Source organism: Podarcis gaigeae (assembly GCF_964106915.1).
Source record: "Podarcis gaigeae genome assembly, chromosome: 2".
NCBI lineage: Eukaryota > Metazoa > Chordata > Lepidosauria > Squamata > Lacertidae > Podarcis > Podarcis gaigeae.
In genome coordinates this window covers 107,430,629-107,453,784 of record NC_139679.1, presented here as the reverse complement: position 1 = coordinate 107,453,784, position 23,156 = coordinate 107,430,629, and the positions used below count along the sequence as shown (strand labels likewise).

At 47.5% G+C, this 23,156-nt stretch overlaps 1 protein-coding gene across 1 annotated transcript; it reads left to right on the top strand.

Moving 5' to 3' along the window:
- Window positions 1-1,358: 1,358 nt before the first annotated feature.
- LOC310837819 (SRSF protein kinase 3-like) lies at window positions 1,359-22,916 on the top strand. Its single transcript, XM_083724976.1, has 13 exons — window positions 1,359-1,928; window positions 6,510-6,616; window positions 8,134-8,242; window positions 8,576-8,663; window positions 9,558-9,647; window positions 11,149-11,253; window positions 12,265-12,427; window positions 13,481-13,566; window positions 15,659-15,766; window positions 17,347-17,416; window positions 17,513-17,605; window positions 20,079-21,381; window positions 21,778-22,916. The coding sequence occupies exons 2-12, from the start codon at window positions 6,571-6,573 to the stop codon at window positions 20,261-20,263; spliced, it is 1,143 nt and encodes a 380-aa protein (XP_083581102.1). The 5' UTR covers window positions 1,359-1,928; window positions 6,510-6,570; the 3' UTR covers window positions 20,264-21,381; window positions 21,778-22,916.
- Window positions 22,917-23,156: the final 240 nt, after the last annotated feature.

The following is a 23,156-nucleotide window of genomic DNA, read 5'->3' as shown; positions in this document are numbered from 1 at the left end:
ATCAGAGTTAATGGTTGTTTTGGTTCTTAATTTTCAAGGCAGAAGCGTCCTGGGTTTGTCTTCCTTTGGCACAATGTAGGAGCCTTTGCTAGAGGACGGTCTGTATGTCTATTTCAAACAATGGAGAGTCTTGTGAAGAGTTTTGATTTGATATCCCGCTTTCTCACTACCCGAAGGAGTCTCAAAGCGGCTAACATTCTCCTTTCCCTTCCTCCCCCACAACAAACACTCTGTGAGGTGAGTGGGGCTGAGAGACTTCACAGAAGTGTGACTGGCCCAAGGTCACCCAGCAGCTGCATGTGGAGGAGCGGGGAATCGAACCCGGTTCACCAGATTACAAGTCCACCACTCTTAACCACTACACCACACTGGCAAATGTATTATTGTGCGATCATCAGATGCAGCAGGCATGTATACACATAGATTGGGAACGGGCTGGAGTAAAGTGAAGCTGGAGGGAAACAAAATGCAAAAAGGACAGTGGCAATTGCATAAAAGCAACGGCAAGTGACGAGGCCGTGTTGGTGACAGCACAAGTATCATGGCATTGGCAAGCCTAGGAATTCAGGCGCAAGTTCTTCTGAGTTCATGAGGGCTTACTCCCAAGGTTGATCTTGGCTTAATTTGCTGAGATCATCCGCAGGAGCCTTGTTTTTCATTCCCCGAGTTGGCGAGGCTCATTTAATGACAACAAGAAACTGAGCCTTCCGTGGCATTGGCCCAGTCCTGTGGAACACCCTGCCAATTGAGATTCAGCAGGTTCATCTGTGCTAACTTCTAAGTGCCTCCTGGAAACATTTCTGTTCTGCCAGGCCTAGGCAGGCAATTAAGAACACATCTTTCCATAACAGCTGATTTCTGTTTTTAAATGGTATTTTCTTATATGGTTTCTGTTGCTGTAAGCCTTTGTGTGTGTGTGACAGCGGTATATGAATACTCTTATAAATAAACAAGGTAGCATGTATCGGTAATCTATAATTTCATTCATATACAGTGGTACCTCGGGTTACATACGCTTCAATTTACAGACTCCGCTAACTCAGAAATAGTACCTTGGGTTAAGAACTTTGCTTCAGGATGAGAACAGAAAACGTGCTATGGCGGCAGCAGGAGGCCCCATTAGCTAAAGTAATGCTTCAGGTTAAGAACAGACCTCCAGAGTGAATTAAGTTCTTAACCTGAGGTACGTGTGTGTGTGTGTGTGTGTGTGTGTGTGTGTGTATGAATGATTGGTATGCTTATTAACACACAGCCAAAGTGATGTTTCAGGTTAAGAACAGACCTCCAGAGTGAATTAAGTTCTTAACCCGAGGTACCACTGTGTGTGTGTGTGTGTGTGTGTGTGTGTGTGTGTGTGTGTGTGTATGAGAATGATTGGTATGCTTATTAACACACAGCCCTCTGCCTGTCTGCTCAGGCTAAAGTCTTTCTGAGTTCAGCGGGACTTACTCTTCTAGGTATAAATCTGTGTTTTGCACAATGCAAAAGTTTGCATTTCCATCTCTGCAATCGGTTGCTGCTGATCTATAAATATACACCCTGGAGATTCCGGGTTTTGCTGGGCAGAGATGGAGCCAGGAAAGTATTAGAGAGCATAGCAGGAAGCTATTCCAACAGGTGTAGGGTTGAAAAGGGATGGTAAAATGAGACCCTCCCAGCTGTCCCGGGGCCCGTGAACTGTTTCGAAGCACCGTGTGTTTCCACAGACTTCAGTGCGATCCAATCCCGACCCTCTATCCTCACCACAGCTATGCTGGGGGACTTGGGACGCCCCCTCCCCCCGCCTCCTTTCCAGCAACAGGGACTAAAAAGGGAAGCAGCGGGAGCTGGTTGGTCGAGTCTCCCCAGAGCTCAGAAGCCTGCAAGCTGCCTTTCCCCGGGCGAGTCCAGACTGATCTGGGCTGCTTAAGTCCTGAACCACAACGAAGGTAAGTTTCATGCATTTTTAGGTAGGGATTGAATACGCAGGTCACTGTTATTTGGCTCTGTAATTTTGCGAAGGGCACAGAAAGTAGGGTGAGGAGGTCCTGTGAGTGTTCAGAAACTCCAAGCTTGGGCACTGCTCTTGATCTCCAGACTCTTATATCGCTAGCCAGTAAAATTTTTAGATTGAATTGTAGAGTTGAAAGGGACCCTGAGAGTCATCTAGTCCAACCCCTGGGGATGCAGGAATCACAGCTAAAGCATCCACGACGGCCACCCAACCACTGCATAAAAACCTCCAAGGAAGCAGAGTCCACAGATCTCCTACTGTCGAACAGCTCTTACTGTCAGAAAGGTCTTCCTGATGTTTGAATACAGTGGTACCTTGGGTTACAGACGCTTCAGGTTACAGACTCCGCTAACCCAGAAACAGTACCTCGGGTTAAGAACTTTGCTTCAGGATGAGAACAGAAATCGTGCGGTGGCGGTGCGGCAGCAGCGGGAGGCTCCATTAGCTAAAGTGGTGCTTCAGGTTAAGAACAGTTTCAGTTTAAGAACAGACCTCTGGAACGAATTAAGTACTTAACCCAAGGTACCACTGTACTAGGGACACTGGTGGCGCTGTGGGTTAAACCACAGAGCCTAGGACTTGCCGATCAAAAGATCAGCGGTTTGAATCTCCGCAACGGGGTGAGCTCCCATTGCTCGGTCTCAGCTCCTGCCAACCTAGCAGTTTGAAATCACGTCAAAGTGCAGTAGATAAATAGGTTAGGTGGGAAGGTAAACAGTGTTTCCGTGCGCTGCTCTGGTTCGCCAGAAGTGGCTTAGTCATGCTGGCCACATGACCTGGAAGCTGGACGCCAGCTCCCTCGGCCAATAAAGTGAGATGAGCGCCGCAACCCCAGAGTCGGCCACGACTGGACCTAATGGTCAGGGGTCCCTTTACCTTTACCTAAGGAGTCTCAAAGCGGCTAACATTCTCCTTTCCCTTCCCACTGTACTTGTCTTGAAAGAAAGGAGCATCCACAAACAAGCAGTGTTGGAAGGGTCAACACTTCCAACAGGTTGGTTTTTTGCTGTGAGGAAAAATGCCCACATGACCATTAATGGGCAAGCTTTTTAGTTCTGCAGAACTCTTCGTCAGGCTAGATGGTAAGTAAAGCAGGGAAGGGGAGGAGAGGAGGAAGAAAGCTGACTGGTGGTGTCGTCCGTTTTGTCCCTCATGAACACGAGGTTGATTTGATTGCTGTGCCTACCAGACAGCCTGAACTGGAATAATTCTAACATTCACCTTGGACCAGATCTGTGCTCACATTGCAACTGCTAAAAAGGGTTTTCTACATGACGGGCGCGCAGGGCTCCATCTTCCCAAAGCATTTGAACTGTGCAACTTGAACGTGCAAAACTGTGAACGTGCGAGAACAGCCTCTCCTTTCTGCTCGCCTGCAGAAGGTGATCTGAGAGCTCTCAGCAGAAGGCCAGCCCAGCCTTTCAGCAGGGAAGCCTCTCTGGGCCTTTCCTTCCAATCCTCACTAATCCCATCTGAAAATCCAAGGAAGGGCAGCCAGGAAGCTGAGCTCTCAGCCTGGCCTTGGTCCAGCTCAGTGGAGTGCGGAAAGCAGAACGGGCATAGCTGCCAGTGCAGCCCCCCTGAAATAATCTCTGCCACGGCCCTATCAGAAATGCCAGGAATTCTCCTGCCAGGCCAACTCTCAGAATTCCAGGAGGCAGGAGCCCAGGAGGATTGGGAAGTCGTAACAGCTGGGGAAGAGAGAAAAGGAAGGAGGAGGCTCAGGACTCGGGGACTGCGGAGAGCCACTGCCAGTCAGTGTTGGTAGCAGCTCTGGGCTAGATGGGCCAATGGTATAAGGTGGCCGATACTCCCTTCTCCTGCCTTCCTTCCACTTCCAGGTTCTAAACCAGCAAGCTCCTGCTCAGAGCCAACCGAATATTCCTCCTCCTCTTGTCCAATACAACCAGTGTTTCTGTTACGATAACCTAACAGGCTTGCGTTATTTCTGCCAAATCGTTTTTATGGATTTTTCCTAATGTTAATGAATCAACCGCAAATTGAAACAAATTTAATACCATTTCCTCAAAAATCGGCTTCCCGCACTCTGGTCTCGATGTGCCCATAATTTACTCTTCTTGCTGCATTGTTTTCCCAGTTATTCCTAATTCTCATTCCATTCCCTATAATTAACCTTGTATTACATTTTTTTGGGGGGGGTTATTTTTAAATTATTATCCTTAAGCATCAGCTCTCATTATAATTTATTTCATTTCTGTACCGTTTTATATTTTAAAGAAAAAACTCAAAGCGGTTTACCACATATTAAAACATCAATAAAACAATCCAGAATCAAACATTTCTGAAGAAAGTCAAATATAGCGTATACAGTCAAAGCAACATAATTAACAGAAAACTAAAATATCTTAAAGATTTCAAAATAAAACATTACAGAGAAGGTCAACTACAGAATACATATTTAACATAAACAAAGTTAACCCAAAAAAATCTTAAACATTTCCCCCCCAAAAAAATGCTAAGTGAAGTCAAATATAGAATGCACATTTAAAACAGTGTAATTAACGAGAATAAAAGATTATCATAAGCATGACACGGCTGTTTGGCAGGCACAAAAAGATGGGGCAAAAGAATCCAAGAGTTAGGGTTTGTTGTCAGGCATAGCAATGTCCCTCCAGTCTCACCAGCCGCCTCTTTCCACTTTCCAATTCTTGCACGTACAATATTTTAACATTTCCAGTATCTACTCATCAAGTTGTCAATCTACAATAAACCAATAATTATTATTTCTAAAGTCAATTTCCTTTCTTTCCTTCTGGTGTGTATGGAAACCTAATACAGTGGTACCTCAGGTTACATACGCTTCAGGTTACATACGCTTCAGGTTACAGACTCCGCTAACCCAGAAATAGTACCTCGGATTAAGAACTTTGCTTCAGGGTGAGAACCGAAATCGTGCTCCGGCGGTGCAGTGACAGTGGGAGGCCCCATTAGCTAAAGTGGTGCTTCAGGTTAAGAACACCGGAATGAATTAAGTACTTAACCCGAGGTACCACTGTAGTTCACTTTCACTAACGTTATATCTGGGCCAGAACATACCTAGGAAGCTGACTTTTGCCTCTCAAGCCCAATGTTGTCTCCTCTTGATGGCCATGGCTCTCTAGAGCCTTAGGCAAAGACTGTCCTATCACCTGCTCTCTGGTCCTTTTAACTAGCGGTATTGGGGATCTTTGCATGCCTGCAACACATCCTCTCTACCAGTGCTTTTTTCCTACAAAGAGGTGCAAGAACGCCCACTTTTTTTTTGATGGATAACCGTCAAAGCTTTTTTTTAGGGGGGAGCCTTTTTTTAGGGGGTATGCAGCCCAAAGCTTTCGACACACAGTTCTGGGCACTGTGCCACTATATAGCTGCCAATGCACTACAAAGAAGTGCCGGAACACACCAAAGAGGTGGGGGAACTGATTTCTGGTGAGTTCCAGCTGAAAAAAAAAACCCGTTCTCTAGAAGAAGAGTTTGGATTTGATATCCCGCTTTATCACTACCCTAAGGAGTCTCCAAGGGACGTGGTTGGCGCTGTGGGTTAAACCACAGAGCCTAGGGCTTGCCAATCAGAAGGTCGGCGGTTTGAATCCCTGCGACGGGGTGAGCTCCCATTGCTCGGTCCCTGCTCCTGCCAAGCTAGCAGTTCCAAAGCACGTCTATGTGCAAGTAGATAAATAGGTACCGCTCCGGCGGGAAGGTAAACGGTGTTTCCGCGCGCTGCTCTGGTTCGCCAGAAGTGGCTTAGTCATGCTGGCCACATGACCCGGAAGCTGTACGCCGGCTCCCTCGGCCAATAAAGTGAGATGAGCGCCGCAACCCCAGAGTTGGCCATGACTGGACCTAATGGTCAGGGGTCCCTTTACCTTTACCTAAGGAGTCTCAGAGCGGCTAACATTCTCCTTTCCCTTCCTCCCCCTCAACAAACACTCTGTGAGGCGAGTGAGGCTGAGAAACCTCAGAGAAGTGTGACTAGCCGAAGGTCACCCAGCAGCTGCATGTGGAGGAGCGGGGAAGTGAACCCGGTTCACCAGATTACGAGTCCGTTGCTCCTAACCACTACACCACACTGGCTCTCTTCCCCAAATGCACTGTTTAATCAGATGAGCTGCAGCAACAATGCAGGCCAAGTTAATTGTGTGGGTTCTTTCAGGTCTCTTCTAAACAGATCAAAACTGGCACATGCATCTCTCAAGACTGAACACATCTATTGACTTCAGGTTTTCCTCATGCAATTGGTCCTGATCTTTAAAGCGGTGACAGGGAATCTGTGGTCCACCAGATGTTCTTGGGCTCCAGTTCCTATCATCCTTGATCGTTGGCCTTGTTGGGCATCAGAGTCCTACGACTTCTGCAGATTCCCCCTCTCTGTGCTGTAGAACTGCAGAATTCCTCTAATTCTTCTCACCTGACAAAGTGGTCTTTGCAGTGATGGCTTAAGGCAGAGTTCTGTTCAGTGAGCTTGCAGCTTGAGGAGTAACAGTTGACTCCGGAATAAAAATGTTTCTGCCCTTAGATGTGAAGCCTCCTCAACCCTGGAGAATTCTGAGCATCCTTGAGAGAGCTGCACATCTGCTATGGATGGGTGTGAGTGGCAGGAGGAGGCCTTGGCCTCCTGCGCAGGTGAGTTGGGGGGCAGGCACACGTCTTGCACCAAGCTGCCTCATTTGCTCTGCCCAGACACTGAGGTCCAGCGCCGAGAGCCTTCTGGCGGTTCCCTCGCTGCGAGAAGCCAAGTTGCAGGGAACCAGGCAGAGGGCCTTCTTGGTAGTGGCACCCGGTCTGTGGAACACCCTCCCACCAGATGTCAAAGAGAAAAACAACTACCAAACTTTTAGAAGACATCTGAAGGCAGCCCTGTTTAGGGAAGCTTTTAATGTTTAATGTTTAATAGCTTATTGTATTTTAGTGTTTTGTTGGAAGCCGCCCAGAGTGGCTGGGGAAACCCAGCCAGATGGGCGGGGTATGATGATGATGATGATGATGATGATTAATAATAAATTTCTTTGTGACATTTAGCAACCCTCAACGGAGGCTGTGGTCCCCACCCTCAAGATACAGCATCCAGTAAAAGGTTATCCAGAAAGCTTTATAGATGAGGGAAGATTTCGGGCTGCTAGTAAGATAGGCAAATGGATCCAGAAAAGTCAGGGAACATAGACTGCGTGGAAGGGACCCCAATGGTCATCCAGTCCACCCCCCTCTGAATTGCAGCTGAAGAATGCAGGTTGGTCTCCTTTGGGGGTAGCTGGCGCTGTGGGTTAAAGCCTCAGCGCCTAGGACTTGCCGATTGAAAGGTCGGCGGTTCGAATCCCTGCAGCGGGGTGCGCTCCCGTTGCTCGGTCCCAGCGCCTGCCAACCTAGCAGTTCGAAAGCACCTCCGGGTGCAAGTAGATAAATAGGGACCGCTTACTGGCGGGAAGGTAAACGGCGTTTCCGTGTGCGGCTCTGGCTCGCCCGAGCAGCGATGTCACGCTGGCCACGTGACCCGGAAGTGTCTCCGGACAGCGCTGGCCCCTGGCCTCTTAAGTGAGATGGGCGCACAACCCCAGAGTCTGGCAAGACTGGCCCGTACAGGCAGGGGTACCTTTACCTTTACCTTTTATCCTGTGGCCCTCCCAGATGTTGTTGGACTCCAACCCCATCATCCCTTGGCACTGGCCGGGCTGGCTGTGGCTGACGGGAGAGGAAGTCCAGCAATAACAAGAGGGCCACAGGTGAGCCACTCCACAATGTCCAAATTGGCCTTCCCCAAGATGGACACTGTCCACAGCTCCTATCAGTCCCAGATACATGACTGCACACCAGCTATTGCCATAGCTGTCAACTTTCAGATTTTTCTTTAGGGGGGTGGAATACAGAAATAGCTGTTTCTTTGTCTTTCCATAAGTCATATCCGGCTTACTGGAATGGGAGAATACAGGTGTAATATATAAGATAGGGGTGTTTTCGCCAGATTGCATAGTCCGCTATGCCTTTATGAATAGAATTGCAGGGAATCTCTCAAATTCTTACCGTCAGAGGCTTCACACCTTCTACTGTGCAGCCTTGGAAAGTTCATACTATTGGCATGACCTGCAAAGCCTAAGTCTCTTGGTGTCTTTCATTAACGCCTGTTCATGCTCCCTCCCTTTGTGCAGAAGGTTACTATCCCGTGAGGAAAGGAGAGGTATTCAATGGAAGGTACCACGTAGCACAGAATCTCGGGTGCGGCTACTTCTCAACAGTCTGGCTTTGCCAAGACTTGGGGTGAGTAAACAAAAACAGCCTGCTCCTAAGTGCAGAGGCAGTGGTAGGAACACATTCTGTTGGCCGAGGAAGGGCTGTATTTTCATCTGGCCTTTCCTGAAAGGAGCTCAGGGCAGCGAACATGAGGCCCCTCCTGTCATTTGCTCCTCACAACAACCTTGCAAAGTAGGCTGCTATATCGTGGGGGGTGGGGAAAGGAGTGCCTGGTCAACGATCTTCTGCCGACTGGGTGGAGAGGTTTGAACCCATCTTTGAAACAGCTGGAAGAGGGCTGCAAAACAGTTCCGAGCCCAGATATAGGTTCTCGCTCTCAATCTATGCATCTTCTTTCAGGAAGAAGAGGTGCGTGGCTGTCAAAGTGCCCAAGGGCGGGGAGGATTTTGCTGAGGCAGCCTTGGATGAAGTCATGCTCCTTCGCTGCGTAGGTAACAAACCACCAGTTGGGGGACTGGTGGCCCATTGGGACCAGTAGGGTGTAAGGCAGGAGGCCAACAGTAGGTGGCGACAGAGCCGACGGCAGACAGAGCCAACAGAACCAGCTGTGTTTCATCCTCTCCCCTGCTGAGTGCTACAAGGGGTAACACTGAGATGAGAGAGAGGAAAGCTGTTAGCTGGTACCATCCTCTGGACTGATAAACTAAGAAGGCTGATAGGTAGAGGCTGGAAGAGGACTGAGCTTAGTGGGACAAGTGCCCTGTTCACCCTCCTGGACCAGCCCCCACTGCAAATCACCTCTTTTCTTCGAAAGGCCCTGAAGGTTATGACCCTTGAGATGCATATTTTTAGGGCACACCTAAAAAAATATTGCAAGCTGTATTAAACTGTTTTTAACACTGTGTTTTTAATCATGGTAACCAGCCCTGGGAGCTTAAGATGAAAGGTGTATAATTAATACTAGTACTACTAATGATGCCATTCCTACGTTAATGGCCCATTTCAAACACAGTTGGTACCTCCCCTAATCGCAAACCATCCGGAGACTGTCAAAGGCCTCATGAAAGTTGTTAAGTTGTGGGTTGACATAGCAGACGACACAGCAATTTCTCCAAAGCAGCTCTTTATTTTGTAAGCTGGAACAGAAAACTGAACAGCAAACAGCTCAGCCGGCCTGCTTTTATAGGCAGCCGGCTGTCAAGATTGTAGCAACAACAACCCAGAGTTTCCCGCCTAAAATAACTGACGTGGACCTGAGTGAAAACTATCTACAGACCTGAGTGAAAACTATCTACAGTATCCCCCTGCTGGCCCAGGGTGAAACTTCACTACATAACAAAAGTAATTTGTGCACGTTTTTTATTTATTTATATTTCTGCAGGTGAACAGCAAGAGGAGGAAAGGCCAAGCCAGCGACCGTGTCATCCACTTCCTGGACGATTTCAAAATGATTGGAGACAATGGCTTCCATATCCTTTGGCTGGTAGATAACGCACCACAAGGGCACAAAAAGGTGGACAGGGCAATGCTATTAAATATTGGACATTTCCACTGATATTGTACTAACCTGCTGTCCTAACACACCCAGCTGTCCTTAACGGAATTCGCTATAATCATCATCATCATTACAGTCAAACTTCGGTTCCCAAACGCCTCCGTTTTGGAACGTTCTGGCTCCCAAATGCCGAAAACCCAGAAGTAAGTGTTCCGGTTTTCAAACATTTTTAGGAAGCCAAACATCCGACATGGCTTCCGCTTGAGTACAGGAAGCTCCTGCAGCCAATAGGAAGCCGTGCCTCGGTTGTCAAACATTTCGGAAGCCGAACAGCCTTCCGGAATAGATTACGTTCAACAACCAAGGTTTGACTGTATTTTACTTTACTGTATATGCTGCCCATCTGACTGGGTTGCCCCAGCCACTCTGGGTGGCTTCCAACAAATTAAAAACATTAAGCACAGTGAAGCATCAAACATTCAAATTTCCTATACAGAGCTGCCTTCAGTTGTCTTCTAAAAGTCAGGTAGTTGTTTATTTCCTTGACATCTGGTGGGAGGGCGTTCCACAGGGCGGGCGCCACTACCAAGAAGGCCCTCTGCCTGGTTCCCTGAAACCTCATTTCTCGCAGTGAGGGAACCGCCAGAAGGCCCTCGGCGCTGGACCTCAGTGTTCGGGCAGAACGATGGGGGTGGAGACGCTCCTTCAGGTATACTGGGCTGAAGCCGTTTAGGGCTCTAGGTCAGCACCAACACTTTGATTTGTGCTCGGAAACATACTGGGAGCTAATGAAGATCTTTTAGGACCAGTTTTATATAGTCCTTGGCAGCCGCTTCTGGATTAGTTGTAGTTTCTGAGTCACCTTCAAAGGTGGCCCCACATAAAGCGCATTGCAGTAGTCCAAGCAGGCGATAACCAGAGCATGTACCACTTTGGCAAGACAGTTCGCAGGCAGGTAGTGTCTCAGCCTGCATACCAGATGGAGCTGGTAGACAACTGTCCTGGACACAGAATTGACCTGTGACTCCATGGATAGTCCAAAATGAGTCCCAGGCAGCGTACCTGGTCCTTCAGGGGCACAATTACCCCTTCAGGACTAGGGAGAGTCCCTCACACCCAACCATCTCCTGTCCCTCAAAAACAGTACTTCTGTCTTGTCAGGATTCAACCTCAGTTTGATATCTGCCATCCATCTTCTAACCACCTCCAGACACTCACACAGGACCTTCACCACCATCACTGGTTCCAATTTAAAGGAGAGGTAGAGCTGGGCATCATCTGCATACTGGTGAACACCCAGCCCAAACCCCCTGATGATCTCTCCCAGTTAACTTTCCTTGTGGGACACAGTTCTCAGGAAGCTGTTTCTCACATCCTCCACTCTGTCTGCATGAGACTTTGGGGAGCTGCCACTGGAGTGAACCGAATTCCAGCAGTTTCCCAGTTACTGGATCCCTGACAATATCTCCTCCCACATGTGTGCTTAGTGTTTGAGCTGCTGGGGCCTTCTCTGCAGTCTCTGCTGAGCAGCCAAGGAGTCCAGGGCCTCCCGTTACCCTTTGTGAAGAAAGCAACACAACAGGTAAGTACAGGATTACCTGGAGAGCTGAGCCAGGCAGAATCAGGGCTTGCCAAGATGCACCAAGGCAGTTGCTGTGGGGAGATTTCTCAGGCGGCAGTTGCAGCAAAGGATGCATTGGGTGGGTGGAGGGGAGAACACTTTGTGGCCCTGGCCTCACCGAAATCCATGCACTCAATATAAATTCATGCATCTTCCCATTCAGATGTATGGGCAGCGTTGGCTGGTTCTCATTGGGATTGGTAGGGCAGAAAGCAGGGAGTCTGACAGCAGGTGGCGCCACAGCCAACAACAGCTCCAGTCATAAAAAGGTAAAGGTAAAGGACATTACGGAGTTTGCACAGCATTCCCTTGAAACGGAAGTCCCTTGTGTTCCTAAGTGTTCCTAAATGCTTAGTTTTGGAGCATACAAAGCAACTCCACTCCATGTTCTTCCCACATGCCTTCTCCAGAGTGACCCCAGGAGCCAATCCTCTTTGGCTGACTCACCTGCCCTTTGACCCTGATGAGCCCCAGTCAGCCCAAAGGATGAGCAGTGTTAAGTTGTGGGTGAACATATCAGACGACACAGCGATTCTTCAAACAGCTCTTGTTTATTCAGAGGCCAGAACAGAAGTGAGCTGAAGGGTGCAGCCAGCCTGCTTATATAGAGCTCCAGTACCACGTTACTGTAGCAACTTTCTAAAACTATCCAATCACTGAACGTCACTTTCGATCCTTCATTTGCATAACTATCTACAGTATCCCCCTGCTGGCCCAGGGTGAGAACTTCAGTACATAACAAGCAGACTTCTTCTCAGCTCCCCTTTCATGCTGATCAGACGGCTCTAGGGTGCTGGAGACAGGGACCCATCTGCAGAAATAGATAGGGGTCTTCAATCTCCATACCCCCATGCCTCTGAGCCCCGCTCCCAACTCTGGAGTTTCTCCTTTATGCTCTTCAGTACCGCAAATATATCAATGCAGTACACACTGAACAGCTTTGGGCCACTGATTGCCTCTGCTTCGCGGCAGGTTCTCCAGGGCTTGCATTTCTTGCACAAGGAGTGTCGCATCATCCATGCAGACATCAAACCGGAGAACATCCTGCTCTGCGTGGCGGAAGGGAGCCTGCAGGCGCTTCTTCACAAGGTGGCTTTCCAGGAACACGGCGCAGGAGCCGAGCCCAAGAGGCCAGGTACGCCGCGCAGGAGAAAAGGCCGCAGAGTTTGTTTGGAAGGGGAGAGAACGTCCACCCAGGAACTTGGAGGAATCCCTCTTTGGTCCCTTCAGGACAGGGGTGGGGAACAATTTTTCTTAGATCAAGGGCTGCAGCCCCTTGTGAGTTAACTTCTGGAGCCGCATGCTGGCGGTGGGCAGGGCCTAGGGTTGCCAACTCAGGAGACGGAGGTTAATTGGGAGAGGGTGGCAATGCCTATGCCATACCCTCCAGCATTTCTCTAATGAAACTAGGGACATCCTATTCAATAATAATAATAATAATAATAATACTTATACAGTGGTACCTTGGGTTACATACGCTTCAGGTTACAGACTCCGCTAACCCAGAAATAGTGCCTCAGGTTAAGAACTTTGCTTCAGGATGAGAACAGAAATTGTGCTCCGGTGGCGCGGCGGCAGCGGGAGGCCCCATTAGCTAAAGTGGTGCTTCAGGTTAAGAACAGTTTCAGGTTAAGAATGGACCTCCGGAACGAATTAAGTACGTAATCAGAGGTACCACTGTACCCTGTCCATCTGATTGGGTTGCCTCAGCCACTCTGGGCAGCTTCAAACCTATACAGAAACATAGCAAAATATTAAACATTAAAAATAAAAAAACTTCCCTGCCTTTTAAAGGTTGTTATAGCTACTTATCTCCTTGGCTCAGGGGGTCGCATGACTCCATACCCTCCAATGTTTCTCTGATGAAAACAGGGACATCCTAAGGAAAAGCAAGACTTTCTGGGATCAAATCAGAAACCGGGATGGCTTCTGTAAATCCGGGACTGTCTCTGGAAAATAGGGACACTTGGAGGGTCTGCTGTGCTATAATTTGCAGCCGACTCCTGCCGGGCTGAAGTGTGCAAGATACATTTACAGTCTTCTTTCGGATTTGTTTTCTGTTGGGATTAGATCTCACACTGCTGCTGTTGGATCAGGGCTGGTGTGAAGTACAGGTGCCATAAGGGATATATAACCTATGGTTTTCTATCGCCTCCGGAGATTATTTCCTTGTGCTTGTTCCATCCAGAGGAGGACGTGGCTGCTGTCCTGGATTGCTGCAACCTCATGAAATTGGGAGTGAAAATTGCGGACCTGGGAAGCGCATGCTGGACGGTGAGTCTATGACAGCACACCCTCCCATCCCTTTTCCACCATCGTTGCTTGTTAGTACATTGCTCTCCCTTGAAGTTCACCAGGGAGGTCATCACCCCATGGCTGGCTAGTTAATCTTTTTGACAAGGCTGCCACAGGTTGTAGGGATGGAGGGGAAATCCATCAGTTCGCAGTTAAAGGTGAACACACCCAATTTGCACATTCTGTAACAGCGCTCAAACTGAAGCGGAGCCTTGCTTCAAAATTTGCGCTTCTCCGAATCTTGTGCAGTTTTCCAGCCAAGTCATGTGTACCCCCGCCAAAAAAAAAAAAAAAAAAAGCATATATTAGTGTCAAGCGTGCATAAAAGTTCATAATGTACAAAACTGCATTATATTTCAGGAAATTGCTTGCAAAAAAAAAGTATATCGGGGAATAACTTCACAGAAATGTGTGTGTAGGAGAAACGCGTATAAAAATGCTGATGACTTTTTAACGAGGAGCTTCCTTTAAAAAAAAAATCACAAACTACTAGGGAAGCTGGAAAAAAACAATACATTTTTATTCGATCTTCAATTTAAAAATGCAATTACAATTGGAAAAATTAGAAACTCAAATTTGGCAGAGGCACCTGTCCCCTTGCCACAAGCCACAAGAACAAAACACAAGAGCTTTATGCCCTAGGCTGTGCTGCAGGTGGTTTTGCCACTGGTCTGTTAAGCTGGGGAAAAGGCAGCAGTGAAGATCGGGACAGGTGTGAATATGTAATAAAAGCCCTGCTGGCTCTGTCTAAATACCCCTCCAGTCCAGCATTCCCTTTCCCCCAGTGGACTATCAGATGCCACCAAGTTGAGCAGGAAGGCAGTGTCATAGCTCAGTCAGTAGAGCATAAAACTCTTAATCTCTAGGCCGTGGGTTTGAGTCCCACATGGGGCCAAAGATTCCTACATCGCAGGGGGTTGGACGAGATGACCCCCATGGGTCCCCACAATTCCAACCCCACAATTCTATTATTATGATTCTAAGCAGTGCTTTTTTCTGGGGGATGCAGGGAGGGTACCCATACCCCCCTAAACATTTTGTGAATCTAAGTTTGGCCTCATTGAGGGACAGTACAGTGGTACCTCGGGTTACAGACGCTTCAGGTTACAGACTCCGCTAACCCAGAAATAGTACCTCAGGTTAAGAACAGAAATCCTGCTCCAGCGGCGCAGCAGCAGCAGGAGGCCCCATTAGCTAAAGTGTTACCTCAGGTTAAGAACAGTTTCAGGTTAAGAACGGACCTCCAGAACGAATAAGGTTCTTAACCCGAGGTACCACTGTATTTCAATATGAGTAGGAAAATGAGAGTACCCTTAAATATTTTTTTTTAAGAAAAAAAGCACTGATTCTAAGGCAAAAGACTTCTCCACCTGTTGTTGCCCCCCAAACTGCTGTATATGGAGGTATACCTCCTCTGAACAGTACAAACCTAACCATGTCCTATTGATTGCAGTGGGGCTTACTCCCAGTTCTGCATCCTTAATAATAATAAAAATTCTCTTAAACCAAAAAGGCCCAAACACTTCCACTTTTCAAAGCCTTGCAGGGAAGATTCTTTGAGCCCCTGATAATGACAGTTTCCCTTATGCGCCCGCTTGACTGCTTCGATTGGTGGAAATGGCACTGCCGCAGCTGCCGCAGAATACCCATCCCACATTTATAAGAACCCATTAGTTTAGTGTGGCCCTTTGGAACTCCCTGTCTGTTGATAGTCAAGCAGGCACCTTCGCTGGATTATTTCCGGCACCTGCTAAAAACGTTCTTCTTTTGGTGCTTAGAAAAGCTGGTGTGAATTTTAATCTGCTTTAGTCTTTTAACCTCTTGTGTCTTTTAACACATTACAATCCTTTCCTGGTCTTACGGTTTTATCTGTTTGTAAATCAAGGGTGGTTTTGTTTTTCCTTTTTTGCTATCAAGCAGTGTTTAAATCTTATGAAATGAATCAACAAATAAAATAATCCTGCCCAGTGTTATTCCCTTAAGGATCTGCCGCTGTTTTACGCCACCTGCCTACCCAAAAGTGCATTTGGGCCATCCACTCTCACTCAGCCCGTTGTCCCTTCTGTTCCAGTACAAGCCCTTTTCCAAGAAGATCCAGACCCAGCCCTACAGAGCCCTGGAGGTCCTCCTCGGATTAGATTACGGCACCCCAGCGGATATCTGGAGCACAGCGTGCCTGGTATGGAATTGTTATGTACTGAAGTTCTCACCTTGGGCCAGTAGGGGAATACTGTAGATAGTTTTCACTCAGGTCCACGTATGCAAATAAGGGATCGAAAGTGACGTTCAGTGATTGGATAGTTAGAGAAAGTGGTTACTGTTGCCTTGTAGTGGAGCTCTATATAAGCAGGCTGGCTGAACCCTTCAGTTCAGTTCTGTTCTGGCCTGTGAATAAACAAGAGCTGTTTGAAGAATTGCTGTGCCGTCTTATATGTTCACCCACAACTTAACAGGAATGTTCCTTCAGCAATGGCACTGCTGCTGCTGCTGCTTCTTGCCTTGAGAATCGCAACCATCTCTTCATATGAACTGATAGCCTTGGGGTTCCTCCCAATGCCCTTTTCGCTCAGGGTTCACCCTAATCTGTTTGCACAAATCTTAAACAGTGTTTACGATTATGTCCACCCTTTACTGAGCATTTGTTCCGGTTTGTTTCTGGAGTGGTTATATGACAATGAGCAGTCATTCTGCCTTCACCCTGATTTGCTTGCGGGGTGTTTACATGTCTTCCCGTTCACCATTCATTCACCCCACACTTTGCAATGCATTTCTTAATCGCTCCGCAAGCTGCAAAAAAGGTGCGCTTTATCTGTGGATTTGTTGTGCTGAGGCGACGGAGCGCTTCAATCCACTTTAAATGTGCAACCCTAAATTTGTGGCATGCGCTGGAATCCCTCCTGTAAAATAGTCTGGAGGCACCTTTGGGATTGAGCATAGCTGGATTTCACCCTAAACCCCTGTGTGTCTCACTCTTTTGTCTCTATTCTTGTGAAAATGTTTCAGAGACGTAAGATGGATATTTTAATATTTATAGTCCTTCGTATCAAACTGCTAGGTAAAGGTAAAGGTACCCCTGCCCGTACGGGCCAGTCTTGCCAGACTCTGGGGTTGTGCGCCCATCTCACTCAAGAGGCCAGGGGCCAGCGCTGTCCGGAGACACTTCCGGGTCACGTGGCCAGCGTGACAAAGCTGCATCTGGCCAGAGCCAGAGCCAGAGCCAGAGCCGCACACGGAAACGCCGTTTACCTTCCCGCTAGTAAGCGGTCCCTATTTATCTACTTGCACCCGGAGGTGCTTTCGAACTGCTAGGTTGGCAGGCGCTGGGACCGAGCAGCGGGAGCGCACCCCGCCGCAGGGATTCGAACCGCCGACCTTTCGATCGGCAAGCCCTAGGCGCTGAGGCTTTTACCCACAGTGCCACCTGCTAAGTGTATGTAAAAACAAAAATATTTACAGTGGTACCTCGGGTTACATACACTTCAGGTTACATATGCTTCAGGTTACAGACTCCGCTAACCCAGAAATAGTGCTTCAGGTTAAGAACTTTGCTTCAGGATGAGAACAGAAATTGTGCTCCGGTGGCGTAGCAGCAGCAGGAGGCCCCATTAGCTAAAGTGGTGCTTCAGGTTAAAAACAGTTTCAGATTAAAAACAGACCTCCGGAACAAATTAAGTACTTAACCCGAGGTACCACTGTATTGACTATACAAATTGGCTCGCAATTGACTTACATGGAGTGTGTGTGCGTTTCATCCTTCAGGCTTTTGAACTGGCCACTGGAGACCGTCTCTTTGATCCCCAGGCTGGGCAGTATTTTTCCAGAGATGATGGTAGGTCAGAGCCCAGCCTGTCTTCTTATACTCCATTTGATAGGAGAAACCGTACAGTAAAGCATCTAACTTTGCTTCTCTCCCCCCCAATTTCAGATCACGTGGTTCGGATCATTGAACTCCTGGGCCGAATCCCACCTAAAGTTGCTTTGTTCTGGAAGCGGGCGACAACATTCTTCAGCAGGCAAGGTGAGACTGCAGGAGTTGGAGAGAAGAGCAGAGGTCCAGTGGGAGGGGTTGGTGGGGAGTCAAAAGGCCTGTTACTATTTCTGTGGGGAGCTTTTCAGAAGTCTCACCTTTAGTGCTGATTGAGCCAATCAGAGTGAAAAGGGGTAAGTCAGTCACAGAGGATTGGCTCCTAGAGTCGTTTTGGAAGAACACGAAGGAGTATAGGTAGTTAGATAATTAGATACAGTGGTACCTCAGGTTAAGTACTTAATTCGTTCTGGAGGTCCGTACTTAACCTGAAACTGTTCTTAACCTGAAGCACCACTTTAGCTAATGGGGCCTCCTGCTGCCGCCATGCCTCCAGAGCACGATTTCTGTTCTCATTTTGAAGCAAAGTTCTTAACCTGAAGCACTATTTCTGGGTTAGCGGAATCTTTAACCTGAAGAGTATGTAACCTGAAGCGTATGTACCACTGTAATTTATTACGGTCAAAGACCAGCTCACATAACACAATAAAAACAGCGTTCATAAAGATAAAATATACAATTGGAACAGATTGCAGCAATAGCTCATGAGTTAAAATTGAGATATATACATACACCCGTACAACTGAGATTTGGGCTACCATAAAAAATTGCCCCTGAGGCGCCCCAAAGGGCAACTTCAGCATTTCCCTAGTAAGCTATTTTATTCTAGAGGATGATCTGTGCCTACAAATGTGGGCTCAGAATCTGGCTACTAGTCAGGTGGTCTTATGATCTTTGCCTAAGAGGAGAGAATTAAGCTTAGACTTGTCTGAAAGATCGGCGAGCCTCTTCAGCAAAGGATCGATGGTGTCTCTACGAATCTCAACATAAAAAGGACATATAAAAATGGCTTCCTATTTCCCCTAATGGGCAGGCGCAAAGTCTCGAAGCAGTAGTTATTTATCCTCCAATGCTAGGAATTTAGAAGCACTCAAAACACAAGGTGCTTCAATTTTCAAGTGAAAAAATGTGGAAGTTAATGCTAAGTACAGTGGAACTTCCAAGTAAAAAACCAACCTAAGCAACTCCAAAAGAAGATACTGCAGCACTCCATATCATTTGCCCATGGATGGGCAAAGTGTTGGTGCCAATCTCTAAAGCCCTAAACGGCCTCGGCCCAGTATACCTGAAGGAGCATCTCCACCCCCATTGTTCAGCCCGGACACTGAGGTCCAGCTCTGTGGGCCTTCTGGCAGTTCCCTCACTGGGAGAAGTGAGGTTCTCGGTAGTGGCACCCACCCTGTGGAACACCTCCTATCAGATGTCAAGGAAATAAACAACTATCTGACTTTTAGAAGACATCTGAAGGCAGCCCTGTTTAGGGAAGTTTTTAATGTTTGATGTTTTATTCTGCTTTTAATGTTCTGTTGGGAGCTGCCCAAAGAGGCTAGGGAAACCCAGCCAGATGGGCGGGGTAGAAATGATAAAATTATATTATTATCATTATCATTATTATGCACAGAAAATAGTAGATCTAGCTGAAAGGCAACATCTGGCGATCTGCAGTGATGTTTGCAATGCGTGCCTAATTTTAAGATGGTTGTATTATCCTTGAAGGTTGTATCATTTTAGAAGGGGTTGTGGCTGTCACGAAGGGACTTTTCGCTTCTGAATTTGGCCCTACGCTATTGCATAGGAAGCAGTGCAAATGCAGAGGATTGCCTTTGCACAGCCAGGCCCAAGTCTTTTGTGAAATTCTGCACTTGCCTGGTGCAGTTGCAAAAGATAAGTTTGTAAAGGAAAAATGCAACAGCCTCATCCACAGGTGCCAGTTCCAGGGCACCCACAACGCAGGAGTCCAATGCAACTTCCGGTTTCTCACGAGGCCCTGGAGGCGGCGCTGCACCGCTGATGCAACATGACGTCATGGCAACCCATAATCTTGGCCCAAGTCAGTGTCCCTTTGTGGCGATCGCACAGGGTCCCCGGACGTTTGACGGTCTCTTGATCCCTGTGCCACCACTGTGATTGCCTCTTCGCTGCCACCAACCCGTTTCCCTCGGGTACACACAGACTCCAGGCAGTTGTTAACATTAACAAATAATCAAGTTTATTTTATAGGCATGAACAAGCTTATGGTTTCAGTTAATTTTTCTTGGCAGTTTCTTAGTCTTAGTTCCTTTACTGTCTTATTCGTTCCTAACAACTTCAAACTGATTATCCCAACTATCTATCTGACTCCACCTAACAGTTCCTCTCACTCTCTCACCACACAACTCGACCAACCCACAGACTTATATCCTCCCTCTTCTTTCTTCAACTCCCAACTCTCAACTGACTTCCAAAAAACACCCACTCTAACTCTCCTCCTATCAGTTTCCACTGGCCAATCACATCACACTCATTTAACCCTTTCCTTATGACCCACCTAGGAGGCAAACGCCACACCCTGCCCTTGTCCCCAGGAGGAATCTAACAGGTTTCCAGAACATGACTGCAGCTACTTTTTTCCTCTCTCCTTTGGCAGGTGCTCTCCTGAGAATGTCCTGGCTGTCTCCCTATGACCTCTACCATATCCTCACGGATAAATACAGCTGGCCCAAGCATCAGGCATCTTCCCTTACCAGTTTTCTCCTACCTATGCTGGAATATGCCCCAGAAAGGAGGGCAGCAGCTGACAAATGCCTTCAGCATCCTTGGCTCAATACCTAGTGCAGGCTTGGTCTGTTCCTGCTGCTCTCTCCGCCAGGATGGTTTAGAAGCAGGGCATGCTCACAAAGGAATCTTAGGGGCAGACTAGGCATGAATTAAATTAAAGTGCATGGGTTTTTCTGTTAGGTAAGCAAGCAGGGGTCTGGCGGACAAGGGAACACCGGGGAGTACAGCTCTGGGATTTTTCTCGGAGTGGGAGCGATGGCCTCATCTACAAGAGAGGTAGGGTAATTGACAGGCTCTCCTTGCTCCGGAAAGTGAATGAGGTGACAACAAGGCTTTCAAGTTTCACTAGAGCACAGAGGAAGTCAGAAGTTGAGAGCAGCTTATGTAATAGATTGACACCTGCTTAAAACAACAACAACTCCTTGGGGGTGTGGCTATCTAGGGGCTGTCACTATGAGCTACTGAACTTCAACAGCCCCGGCCTCAAAGAAGCCTAAGAAGCCCGGGACCGTACAGGGTGCAGAGGGGTAGTTCAACTATTTCACTTCCTGCCAATTGAACACAAAACAACTCTCCAAGGCTGCTATTTGCATCCCTTGGAATGCAAGTGGATCCTCTGGAGGGGCAAATTTAGCTGGGAGGGAGAATTTAATTCTTCCCACCCTCACGAGTCCCAGATCTGCTTATGTAACAAAACACATGCACATTAATTATATTGATTAAGTCAACATCATGCCTAGTCTGGCTGCCCTTCGTCTTGGATGGATGAGGCTCTTGAAGCCCGTCTCACAAGAGCAAATGGTCATGGTTTAACTCTGGACATGTCTCCTCTTAATCCACCTTGGCAAACCAGTTATACAGGGTGAAGACCAGCCTAACGTAAGACAAAAGGCAGGTCCCTCCTCTGTCATGGGGTGAGCCTGGCTTCCTTCTGGCTTCACAATGGAAATGACAGGTGTCTATGCCTGGATATTGGCCACACGCATTTCAGGCAAGCCGCTCCCCTTAATTTCTCCACGTTTGCATTTATGCATTCGTGACTTTTGCTGCCGTGGTTTTGGAAGAGCAGATTTTTCTCTGGGGACTGGGATCCGGCTTCGGAGTGACATCATGGATGGGCAAGCCAATCAGCATCAGGTACAGGTTAGGAGACCTTCTGCTTCAAACTTGCAGTATACTGTATTTTTCGTCCCATAGGACGCGCCAGCCCTTAGGACGCACCTAGTTTTTTTGGGGGGAAATAAAGGAAAAAATTATTTCCTTTATTTCCCCCCCAAAACCAGGTTGGGGAATCCAAACCAGGTCGGGGAACAGCGGGATAGCGGTGCTGCGCCTCCCCGCTGTCCCCCGAGCTTGTGGGTCTGCCCGATGTCTGCCCGAAGCGCGGGGCACTCTGCTTAAGGGCGCCTCTCGCACCGGGAAGCAGGCTGCTATCTGCAGCGTGGGGAGCCCTGCGGTGCGCACCCACCCCTCTCGCTCTCCAAGCTTCAGCAAAAGCCTGTATTCGCCCCATAGGACGCACACAGATTTTCCCTTCATTTTTGGAGGGGAAAAATTGCATCCTATAGGGCGAAAAATACGGCATATGTATAATTGCAGAGCTGCACCACAGAGAGGAAGGAGATGCTTGCAAGGAACACAGTGAGGATGCTTTCTAGGGTGGCCAGATATACATCACCCAAAAAGAGACAGCAGAGATTTGCATTAGATTGGCATGTGCCAATTCATATGTATAGGTGCACGTTTAGAAAATAATTATAATCATTTAAATAGAACTGCAATACACCTCCCCAGCAGAGGAAAAGACTGTGACCAGGTTACCTGTGTACCTGCTCAGTCTGTTACCTAGTTGGTGGAGAAACGCCAGGGCCTTTGCTCTCTTTTCTTACGGTTCTTTATCACTGAGCCAGACCTGGACTAGATAGACCTTCATTTAGAAGACTCCTTCAAATAGAGGATTGTCCCCTGTAAAGTAGGAGACACAGTTGCCACCGGAGTGCTTTGGAAACAAAGGTTTCTCTGCTTTAGAAACATTGTGTGGGTTCACCCAGTCCTTTCTGCGCCCGATGATTTTGCAGGATTTTAAGCAGAAATCTTGAGAGTCTCGCACATTTCATACCTCATCCTGAGTTGGTTGGTGCGCCAATTCCACCCTCTTAATGTGAAATTGAGTGTCTAATAAGAACAAGCAGTAGTAACCTTTTCATGATGTTCCATCTATTTATCTAGATGAATGTTTCAGCCCATCCATTTCCCCATGTTACAAAATTCAAAGCTGTTTTCTCCTCACCCACTTTTAAGAATCTTGTGAGCATGTGCACACCCGTTCATCACCCCACCCCCTCCACTAGACACCTTTGTTGGTTTTTGACTTTTGAGGGATCTGTACCGCTTAATCTCACAGAGATGTCTTAAGGTCCCCCTACGCCACCTTTGATGTTGACACACCTCGTCGGCAAAATTATTGTTTGCCTGTGTTCGTAGGGGCCCATGTATAACTTGATTTTTCATTAAAATGCAATTTTAAAATTTTAACAATTTTTTTTAAAACTTTAAAAATACTGCAACCACAATGAATGGCCTGCTAATCTGAAGAAGATGGAACTGTGTGTATTCATGCAGGAAACAAGCAACGAACAGAATGCAATCATACAGAAAATATCATGACTGGTTTAAACAAAATAAAATTTAATGGAATTGTAGGAAAGGATGCATTGGTGTAAATATATGTAACTCTGGTTCCATACTTTCATTTTTTGCAAAATTGGCCAAAATTCTTAAACCGAACGGTTACATGCAGAAAACTCCTCATGGTGGAAAGTCAAGAGTCCTCCTTATTGAGCCAGTGTGGTGTAGTGGTTAAGAGTGGTGGACTTGTAATCTGGTGAACTGGGTTCGATTCCCCGCTCCTCCACATGCAGCTGCTGGGTGACCTTGGGCCAGTCAC